General features: G+C 39.2%; 1 protein-coding gene across 1 annotated transcript in view; it reads right to left on the bottom strand.

Annotated features, from left to right (window-relative positions):
- Nucleotides 1-5,005: 5,005 nt before the first annotated feature.
- The window catches only part of ATP9A (ATPase phospholipid transporting 9A (putative)), an 85,327-nt gene continuing 78,749 nt past the window's right edge, over nt 5,006-11,583 (bottom strand). Inside the window, exon 28 of the mRNA XM_074969976.1 lies at nt 5,006-10,911. Within this exon, the coding sequence (XP_074826077.1) occupies nt 10,775-10,911 (137 nt within the window). The 3' untranslated portion in view covers nt 5,006-10,774. The remainder of the gene's footprint in view (nt 10,912-11,583) is intronic.

The following is an 11,583-nucleotide window of genomic DNA, read 5'->3' as shown; positions in this document are numbered from 1 at the left end:
AAAGCAAAATGGCATTTAAAGTCATATTAATAACTTCAAGATGTATCTGCTCCAGTCACATTTTTTAAATGCGATTAAAGGAGCAGATCCTGGTGTAAATGCATGTATGTGTGCAGGCAATAGCTATGTAAGAACCAATGGAAATCAAACAGGGCCACTGAGAAAATGGACACCAGGACCACTGCACAATGGGATTTAGGAGAGTTTATCCTGCCAATGCTAGGCTTTTGCTCCAATTTTACCAGGGTTGTTATCACCAGCACAGCTCCTGCAGTCGGAGCTCTAGTATAGACAGTCACTGGCATTTTACCCATAAGAACGGCCATACTGGATCAGACCAAAGGGGCATCTAGCCCAATATCCTGTCTTCCGACAGTGGCCAATGCCAGGTGCCCCAGAGGGAATGAACAGAGCAGGTAATTATCAAGTGATCCATCCCCTGTTGTCCATTCCCAGCTTCTGGCAGATAAAGGCTAGGGATACCATCCCTGCCCATCCTGGATAATAGCCATTGATGGACCTATCCTCCATGAACTTATCTAGTTCTTTTTTGAAGCCTCTTCAGCTTATATCCCAGCTGTAATGGTGGAAAAACTAAGCCACTGTGCATCAGTGAAAATTGCTTTGACACCAACTTATCTAGTTCTTTTTCGAACCCTATTATGTAAAACCAACACGTAATCTAGACTGGCTCTGAGGAAGGTTAGGCAAGAGTGGTAAAGTGTCAGGGACCAGACTATGCTAGGGTTTCCAACCTTGCTCCTACCCAAGGAGCTGTATCCAGGGTAAATGCTGGGAAATCTTAAGGAAAAATAAGTCTAGTGTAGGTGCAGTTTTGATAAGCTTCTCGGGTTCAACTTTCAGCTGCGATTTAAGGAGGGAGAAATAATTTTCCAAGTTGGAATTTGACTGGGACATCAAAGTTCACTTTTCAGAGCAACAGCCGTGTTAGTCTGTATTCGCAAAAAGAACAGGAGGACTTGTGGCACCTTAGAAACTAACCAATTTATTTGAGCATAAGCTTTCGTGAGCTACAGCTCACTTCATCGGATGCATACTGTGGAAAATACAGAAGATGTTTTTATACACACAGACCATGAAAAAATGGGTGTTTATCACTACAAAAGGTTTTCTCTCCCCCCACCCCACTCTCCTGCTGGTAATAGCTTATCTAAAGTGATCACTCTCCTTACAATGTGTATGATAATCAAGGTGGGCCATTTCCAGCACAAATCCAGGTTTTCTAATCTCTAGCAGCACAGTGCCCACTTGCACCATGCTGGGGCATTGGTTCAGAAAGCTCCCTATTAAATCACTCACTTTCTGTAGCATCTTAGAAGTCTCTGACCCAAGAAAGTCTTCACTTTAGAGACCTAACAAGATCAAAGCCAAAGGCATACTCATAGTTACCTGTTAGGGTTTCAGCTCCACATCAGAGCCCTGATCTGCCCTAAATACAGCTGATCCCCATTCAAAGCCTTCCACACTGTCAAGAATTCCAAAGATGGCCCTGCTTGCAATGAGATACAAGAATGCAGTCATAGCAACAGAAGATGCAGAATACAGCAATTCATTAGAAACCAAATGTGTCAGAAAGGAGGCGTTGTTTAACAGAAATAATGGCGACCCTTATAAATGTGCCTTTTATTCAGAAGCTTAACTTCAGATTTACAAATGATGCAAAGGAATTCTGCTGCTGTGAACAATGTGCTTTGATTTCATGGTAGACTCAGCACTAGACGACATTTGTTTTCAGGAAGGTTACATCACTAATTTTGAGATAGGTGATACACTTCACAAATGCCAACGCATGGCACCAACAACTTTCTGATAAAGATCTTAAAAATGAATGACAGTTTGTCTCAACATAATGTTGGAGTTACTTGCCCAGGTCTCTTACTACCGTTTATAACATTTTTCCACACAGAATTTTTGTAAAGTGACAGATGTTTGTCAGTGTTACCAGATACAACAGGCCTTAAGTATTTCTTGTGGTAGAATTCAGGCTCTTACATAGTTACATTTTATATGCAGAGAGAAGTGTAGTGCCAATAGCGTAGTTAGAATATATTTTTTTGGAGTAGATGAATTGCATCATGAGATTGAGAGCATAGAAGACACCTTGTATGTGTGTGTAGCGGGTGTGTGTGCAATCTAATTAGTTCAACATTTTTGAAATAATTGAACAGAATGTGGTAGTGTAATCAGCTCACCTTTGTTCATGCTCTAATTTATATTGTGGGCAATTATACTTTTCCCCTGGTAAACAAGTTTCTGGATATAGTTAAGCAACTCAGAGTGCATTTAAAATAAAATCTGTTTCACATAAAGGGAGAAATGAGAATGACTATTACCCCCATCTTTAATGCACTAAATTCTTTTGCACAGATTGTTCTTGTTACTACTTCTTTATTTGAAACGATCTGAGCAGCACACAATATTCTTTCCTACGTGCATGACTGCAACAAGCCAAGTTGAGGAAACGTAAAAAGTGGGAACACTGTTGTTTTAATGGTGCCATATTTTTAAATCACTTTTTCTGTAACATGTTTATCCATTATATCTACCAGCTGAATGGGTCTAAGTGGCAGGGTGGGAGAAAAAATAAAAGCACAGTCTTATAGAGGCCGGATCCTACGAACTGCTGAATGCCTCCAGCTCCGGTCACGATCAATGCTCAGGACTCTGGAGGATTCACCATGTCATCTAGAGACAGCAACTGAACTCAAGAGATGTAGTGTCAGAGCACACAAAAATCAAAGGGCCAATTATGTGCAAGGCTATATAGCCGATTGGCTCATGGACCATATGAGAAGCATCAAATGGTGTGCCCTTGATTGAATTTTACCATTCAGGTCAATGGGAGCAGGACTGGGATTTAGTGTTACCGAGCAGCATCAGTGCTCTCAGTGGTTTTTACTTTCATTCTGTTGCCATAGGTAAGTGTATCTGTGATAAAGCTAGTGGTGTTATCTGCTTCTCACTTTGTTCTGACACTCATGGCTTCAGCATTGAGTTGCAAAATATTTAGTGAAAAGTTAGTTTTGAGCTGCAATGGTTCTCTAAATCTGAAATGGGAAAAGAGCCAAGATGTTTGGTTTCGGGCTTATGGAAACTCTGCGGGGACAACCAAGAAAATTTTGGAGGCCTGAGATCACACCTAGAATCTAAGGGCAGATGTGAGTATTCTATGAACTCAACGCCTTTCCCACTGTACTGACTTTGTTGATTCAGGTGCGGGGAAGGATGCTCCAGTGGTTAAAGCACTGGCCTGGGACTCAGAAGAACCTGGGGCTCCATTCCCTGCTCTGGCACAGACTTCCTGTGTGACCAGCAGCAAATCACAGTTTCTCTGGGACTCAGTTCTCTCTAGCTGTAAAATGGGAATAAAAAAGCTGCCCTACCTCCAAGGGCTGCAGTTAGGATAAATACTTTAAAAGCACACAGTGAGATAGATATTATAGTATGGGGCCCACACAAATACCTAATTTAGAAAAAAAGTAAAAGCCAGAATTCATAATCACAGTTAGCTCCTTCCCCAATTTTTTTTTAAGTAAAGCGAAACCAGTACATATTTTTAGGCAACACAAAGTGGCAGGAGCCCAGAATTACCAGCTAACAGCAAGCCCATTTTTTATGTTTCTACGGAAGAGACTGTAGTGTAGAATACAACCACAGCTTGGGGGGAAGGGGCTGGCATTCTTTGGTTAAGCTTAGTCTGAAAACTTATCCCAGGATGAGTGATCTTCCAAAAATCTGCCAACCCCTGCAATGTTCAAACTTCTTGTATGACCACAGCCTCATGAAGAATGAAATTAAACCCCCATGGAAATCTTTGACATTTCTAGTATTATGCAATGTTTGGGTGAAAAAAAAAATTGCAGAAATTCTCATTCCCTTCCCAGAGTGAGTTTAGCAAAACTCTTTCTAGCTTTTTTTAATTACATACTTCTCCATTAATTTATGGCCAGCTTTAAAATGGGAAATTGGTAACAGTTGGGAATAAAGTCTGTTACTGTAACTTCTAGAGGCTACAGCTTTCATTTTATGTGTGCAAACATCACAAAATTTGTTTATTCAACATTTGCTTTAAATTTACGTATCACTGAAAATGTTTTAATTATGAAACAGGTTATGACTTTGGACCCGAGTCTTATTGAATCTAATAGAAAACAATGATTTTTTTCTGCATACTTTTTTTAAAGCCATCCTGTAGAGAATTTTATCCCCATGACAGAATTATTTTAGAATGGCTCAAAAATTAGATTTCATTCTCTATTTACATTTTTATTGTGTTCTTCAGTGTATTTTTAATAAATCTATATAACATTTCCATAGAACCCTATTGATTTCATTCTTATTTCATTCTATCAGAGTCTTCCACAGGAAGACTCTAAATGTAGCTTCAATTTTGTTATTTTTTTTCAAAAAAGTTTCCATATAAAAAACAGGCAATTTTTTTTCCATTTGAAAGATACCATGGTGCTTTTGGAGCTGCCGTTTAGCAGCTAAATAATCAAACATTCAAGATAGGAGAACTTCTGAAGAAGAGTCATCCCTAAATAACATTACTCAATCATCTATTTTCCAAAAAAAGGGCCTGATTCTCTTCATTTACAGTGGTGAATATCAGGATGAACACCACTGACTTCCATGGAGTTCCATTAGTTTAAAATGAGAGCAGAATTAGACCCAGCGTTTTTCTAAATGAGCTAGGGCTTATGAAATTGAATTTCCAAATTAGACTGAATGTAGAAAGACTTGGGACAGTTGGGTACTCTGGGACTAACTGGTTCTAGAAAACACAAAACTGAGGTAGGCTATTTCAATACTTAAGTTCCACCTAGTGGACAAAATTGCAAGGGTCTGCGCTTGTGACAATCTATAGCAGTTCGCTTGCAGTTACACCAATACAAAGAATGGGAGAAAAAAATGGCCCAGAGAAGATACATTTACAATGAGTAACTATCCTGGTGAATAACTTTCTTAACACCAATCCATGCTCTTCATAAAGCTATTTAGCATTATTCTTCTGGAAGATTTAAATTAGGATATAAGATCACAAGTGGCTAAATTCTTTACATTGCTGTTTCCAGCAAATTATTTTTAAAGGAGTGGAGGATGGCAAAACCACATGCTTCCAATGAGAGTATTTTCTAGTTTGTGAGCCGAATAAATCAGCTAGAAAACTTATTGTCTATAATAAAGATATGATGAAACAATTGCACACAAATTAGTAAAAATGTATCTTACCTCAGCTTCATATTTCCTCTGCATCCAAATTAAAAAGGCTGTAATAGATCTAAACCTACATACTATACCCCCAGTATAAACATCATGGACTGATCAGGACAAGATCAACTCAAGCCCATCATGCAAAGTGTATATACATAAAAGCATGAAGTTGCATAAAATTTATTTTTTCACCTGTTTTTACATCATTCCCTTTAAATTCTTACATGTCTGCAACATATAATTCCACAGAACAATAAATAATTTGCATTCATTTTTCTCTTGAATCAAAGGTATTTACATCTTATTTAACTAAATGACAGGTACAAAACATTGGCATCTCAATAAATATCATTTTGACACCAGAATCCATTTCCCCATACAATTGAAAAAGTTTTTAAAGGCATAGAAGCACACAGCTTTTATTAGGCAACAATAATGCGCCATCTTGGCAAAGTTGAAGAACCCAGGATTTCATGCAGATTAAAGGCTTGGATTCTTAATAAGAATTAAGGATCTGGTCCATCAACACTGAAGTCAACGGAAACACTAGGTTGGGCCCTAGATGTGCAATTGCATGGGCAAGTAGAACTCCCTTTGAAATTCGGAGTGGGCAAATAGCTCATGATGGTGATTTGTGCAGTTAACTTGTTTGTACACATGGCTGTGACAAGTGCAGGTGATAATTAGGGGTGTATTTTGCACCCAACTCTGCTGCAGCCATTAAAAAAACAAAAACAAAAACAAAAAACCGCCCCCAAACCTTAAGGCTTGAATTTTAAAGAAGCCAAAGGGGTTCAGGCAACTTGCTCTTTTAGGTGCCTTTGAAAACCCCAGCCTAACCTCCTAAAACAGCAATAATTTCCCACTGGAGTCACACACAGGTTTAAATGAGTTTGCAATGAGAGTGTATGGTTATATTAATTCAGCAGACTATAGAAAAGTAGAGGGTTTGGTGCTGCTCATTCTCGCTCTGCAGCAGCTGCAGCACTTAAACGTTGTGTTCCCACAGCTGTGATGACACTAATGATGTCACTGCTGACAGCTAACACAATTTTGGTGAGATAAGATGCTGTATAGGTTCAAGCTGTTACTGTTGAACAAACAGCCTATTAAATTACAGCTCCATTCTGAACAAAGGAAAAGAGATGGCTGTTAAGAGAAATAGGACAAGATTCGGGGGAGGGGGAAGAGGGATGGGATGTGTGTGTATACACACACACACACACACATATAGAGGCTATAAGCAATGGAATGCAAGAAACATAAAATCTACCTCCTATTTTAAAAAAAAAAAAGCATGACCGCACACCTTTAGTTAGCTACATCAGTGATTCAAAGAATGAACTGCTTATGAAATATAGGCTATTGTGGTAACCAACTGCAAAGTGAAATAGAGCACTGATCAGAGAGCTTTCTAAAGTAAGCATGGGAAGCAAGAGCAAGCGAAGAAGCACATACTGCTGTCTCCTAGAATACTATTCGTAGAAGAGCTCCATAAAATGGAAGTTACATAAACTGCTACGATTCACAAAGTTAAAGAAGTTGCTAAACAAGACATACATCCTTATTAAAAAAAAAAAAAAAGTCTCATTCCAAATAAGCACAAAATTCAAGTATAACAGAGGAAAAGATGTACTGTAACTTAAACTTCCAGTATGGCACCTATTTACTATGTGCGGTAAATACAAACATCTGAATGAAACTTTGCTTTTAAAAACTTTTTTTTTTTTAAACATATGGGGAAATAGTTTACAGACAAAGTGCTAAACTTAAAAAAAATAACAATCATACCTCCCCCATCCCTGGTGTTTGTAAGTGGCAGTTTTACCCTTTTTTTCTTTATTGCTTTAAAAAAAAATTATACCCAAAGAGAAATACTTCCTGGATTTACAACTCTGTGCAAGAAACTAGCTACACCCCTTTCACAGAATGCTAAAGATGATTAATCCCATCATTGCTAATATGAGTTCCTTATTAAGGTTATGAAGCCATTAAATATTACTGAAATTGCAATTCACCCCCGTTCTTGGTATAAGTTATGATTTTGCCAATATGGTCCATTTAGTGTAAACTGCATTGACTCCAGGAGACAGTGAATTCTAAATTATACTTTCCAAATATTTACATACAGTAGCATGGCACTGTTATTCTTACAGGACATTTAACTACTAATACACAGCTAGGAGGGGCAGGAGTCATTAAAACATATCTACTGTCATGTATTTTCAAAAGGACAAGAGACTTAACTTGTCAGTCACAACAAGTTGCCAGAACCATTCTTGATTATTACATTTAAATCTGCTAAATCAAAATTTTGATCTGGGAAGCCAGCAACAAATGCATGACTGACCCTATCCTGTAACTGTAGCAAATCACTAGGAGAACATGAAGGATCTTTTTGGCGAACAGATGTCATTTACAAAAAACTGACAACCCAATTCTTCTACAACAGAGCTTTTCAGACACGGCTTTTCTTCTCTGAAACAAATCATAGAAAAATATAGAATTGAGCTGCCCCTGATACAAATCTGTATTTAAAAAGAAGAGTAGAAATGTTTTGCTGGAAAAAGTTTGTGAGGGGATATGGGAAGGTGAATTTTTAAAAAATACCGTAAACATGAATACAGCAGCTAGCTAATTTTTCCTTCTTGCTGGGTTGTTTATAGAGGATGCCACTGAGTATTCTGCTTTTATGGGGACCAGAGAAAAGACAAATCAAAGCCATGTAGCACAAAAGAAAAGCCACTGTTTTATCTTAACAAGTGCTTGCTCTTCTTATTCCTCTAAAAGAGCTAATGGACTTTGAAACATAAGACTCTAAATCAAGTATGCAGAAAGGAGACCATTGTAGCCAGCAGTGCTGGAGGCTACATTTCCCATCTTGCACTGCAGCCTAAAACATTTATTCATCCACTATCAAAATGGTCATACATAGAACTATTGAATGGTGAGGACCTGGTATTTCCCGCGATGGCATGAGAAGGAACAAAGGAGCAAGGAGGAGGGTACAAAAGGGCTCTACAACACACAGTAGGGGTGAAAAGAGCCAATAGTGCAGGCTCCCTTTCCCCCAGGCTCGTGGCCGCCCCTTCAGGTCAATTCAGTGTGGTGACAGCACTGTCAATTCAGAGAATGTGAAGGTGGGGAGCATGGCATGCTCTCTTCTGAGCCTAGCAGGTTTCCCATCAGGAAATCTAGCATGAACTTCATGCTCTTTGAGCCCTATTGGAGGAACAGGGCCACTGGCAACATGGCTCCAAAGAGGAACAAGGTGTCAGGAAGAGGAGGGGATCCAGGAAGATTTCCACTTATGTAGATAACCCAGAATCTACAGGGCGGAAATCAATATACTTCAACTGATCCTTTGGTGCTGCAGAATGGAAAAGCAGCAGGTTTTGACTCACCCACTCTGGGAACATCCTACATACTGCTTCAATTCATGCTCCTGGTTTCTCCAGAGGGTTCTTCTTTGAGAAACAATGACAGGTCATAAGTGCTTTTGCAGCGCATGTGCACGCATCTCCTCCTGCCTCTCAGCCATTTATGTGATTAAATGATTGACAGATACCCAGTCCTTTCAAGGTTGCTAAAGTGTTTGGAACTTGCATTACTTGGTCTTTGTTGGACCCACATGTATCAAGGGTAGCCAGGTCATGCAGCATGTTCTTCAGAGAGATTAGATTTCCAAGTGCAAGTGAGACAACTAAGTAGTGCTAGGGTTTTCTGGAGCTGATAATCCAAAACATAGAGGTGCAAGTCACTGCCCACTACAGATCTCATTTTAAGCACTGATCCAATTCTGCATTCAAGTTTGTAAGCCAGAAAATTTTATTTATCATTTGAATGCTTGTGAAAGTGCCAGATCTGCAGCAATGGAAACAAAAGTTGGCAACCCATCGAAGAGGTACAGCATGGCAGAGAGGGCCTGTCCTGCTGCTCCCCACGTGAGCACAACTTAAAAATACCGCAAGGGGAATTCAGGGTATTTGGATTAGTCATTGCTGGCCTCCCTGCTGACCCTGCAAATAAGGGTGCTTAGTTCCGGTTATGATGCTGGTTTTTATGATGTGGATTCTGCTTCAGTAGAGCTGGACACCACACAACTCATTTATCACAGACTAAACAGTTATTAGATAAGTGTGACTGTCACTAAAACTATGCCACATGTGACCTAGTGGTGGAAGCCTCTATTAGCTCACTGCCATACTCCTAAGCGTTCCAGTCATATATTTCTGTCTCCATCCGCAAGGAATGCTTTATAAATTATGTGAGTTAATGCTTTTTTAAATTAACAACACACACACACACACACAGAGCCCCCCTCTGGGAATTTTGCTGTTTAAAATAAATGGAAATCTTATCTGTGCTTCACATTAAATAAACGACCATTTTGTGCATGGGCTCAGTTTCTGCCTGCTCTCAAACTCATGTCCACTGAGGCAAGTTCCAGTTTTAAACAATGCAAATTCCATAGTTATCTCAAACTGCCTCTCTTTGTAGACTGTGTCATGAATGGCACATGTAGATGACTGCCTAGGCTTATTTGCAGCTCATCTTCATTAATTCAGCCTAACAGGAAACAGATTTTATGTAACTGTGAAGAGTAACAGCCCTGTGACCTTTCCTTTCAGTCTCCAAGGATTCAAGACACGTCTGCCACATTGTCTGCAGAATAGGATGAGTCTCTTATTATGCTGTCAACACGTTCAAAGGCTGATCAGCTGCAAGTTTCCTTCCAAAAGGCTTTGCTTGAATTTAGGTAATTTGCTCCTATAACATAACTATATAGTGTAGTTATTTGTATGTCATCAGCTCCTTTTAACAAGAAGCACAAAAGCTAAACAAAATGGAATTTTCCCTTTTTTGGATGATATTTCTCAATGTGTATTAATTGCTGGAAATCATCAAAACACACTATATTTTCTACATTCAGATCTTTCATTTTGATTGAAGGAAAAACTCAAGCAGTCAGGTTTTCAATTATGTATAGATCTGTTTAACACTGGAACCCTACAATCAAAACAGCATGACACCACGCAGTAGTCACCCGTTGGTAATACAGTACATCACCTATTTTAAGGGACTTCCAAAGATACACACAGACTCTCTCTACCTGAATTGAAAAGATAAATAATAATATAAAAATATAACACAATGCAAGGAACATCACAGACACTTAAACTAAAAAACAAAACAAAACATCTGTCATGTATAAACTTCAAGGTCATTTAGCAGCTTTCAGATACTCTGATCTCACATGAGAAACCAATTATCATTGCAGTTACATGCATTTGACCCCAATTAAGTAAATCCAAGTGACAAAGACTGAACAAACTCCTACACCTCCCCAAAAGACTCTAGTTACTGTCAGGTTTCAGTTTACTGCAGTTCTTAGTCTTTTTCATTAAAGCAGCGCATAATATTGATTACTGCATAATCCTTATGCAACTATCGGACATAGTTCTTACGATGACGAATACATGATTTCTGTCTCTCCGCGGTGTGCAAAATTAGTCTCTGCTCTGTAGGCCAAGCAGCTCTATGACGTAAGCTTTGAGTAGCTGGGGGGAGAGAATCTTCGCCTCAAGTACTTCAGGACGTAGAGGGGAAGGCAGCTCACCAGGGTGATGACTGTGACCTTCCACAAGAACGACAAGGTTGCAATGAAGTAAACATCTGCAAGGAAAGAGCACAGAAGCAATGGAGATGGGCCATAGACTGAAGTCAGAATTGCACTGCATGGGGAGGGTCAAAGTGAAAGCTTCAGGGGGAAAAAATGCAGCCCAGTAAAGCTTCGGAACAGCCTCCTCCTCCTCACACACACAAAACAGCATTTTTGCTCCCTATCTTTTTTTTTTTTTTTTTTTTAAACCAATGCAACTTCTGTTCCCCAACCACCTCTTGCTCTCTTCCTTTCTTGTTCATGAAGGATACAGCTTTCTCCCTAACACACTGCTCATCTCATTTCAATAAGGTATTTTGTCTAAACAAACAAATATAGACAATAAACTCGCTATGAAATATTGCAATCCTTCACCCCCCTGGCAGAATGACCTACATTAGCTTCCTTTACAGGGTCCGTAGATGGATGTTAGCTCTGGGAGTTCTTTTTCTTTGACTCACTAGTAGTGCTGAATATGAATTATCTCCGTTCATGCTGATACCATGTAGCATCTCCTTTTACCCATTTACATTACATAATCACGGAAGCACTGTGGATATATTTGAAGTGGATTCAAAGATGAGCCACAATACTTTTGTGTACAAGATAGCCTTATTGCACATGGAGGCTTTGAACGAGGAAATTAGAGGCCTGTTTTATTCTGTAGCAGGATATCATCCTGGGAG

Source organism: Natator depressus, chromosome 13, assembly GCF_965152275.1.
Source record: "Natator depressus isolate rNatDep1 chromosome 13, rNatDep2.hap1, whole genome shotgun sequence".
NCBI classification, from domain to species: Eukaryota; Metazoa; Chordata; order Testudines; family Cheloniidae; genus Natator; species Natator depressus.
The sequence above is the reverse complement of the archived record's forward strand: the minus strand, read 5'-3'. Positions and strand labels throughout refer to the sequence as shown.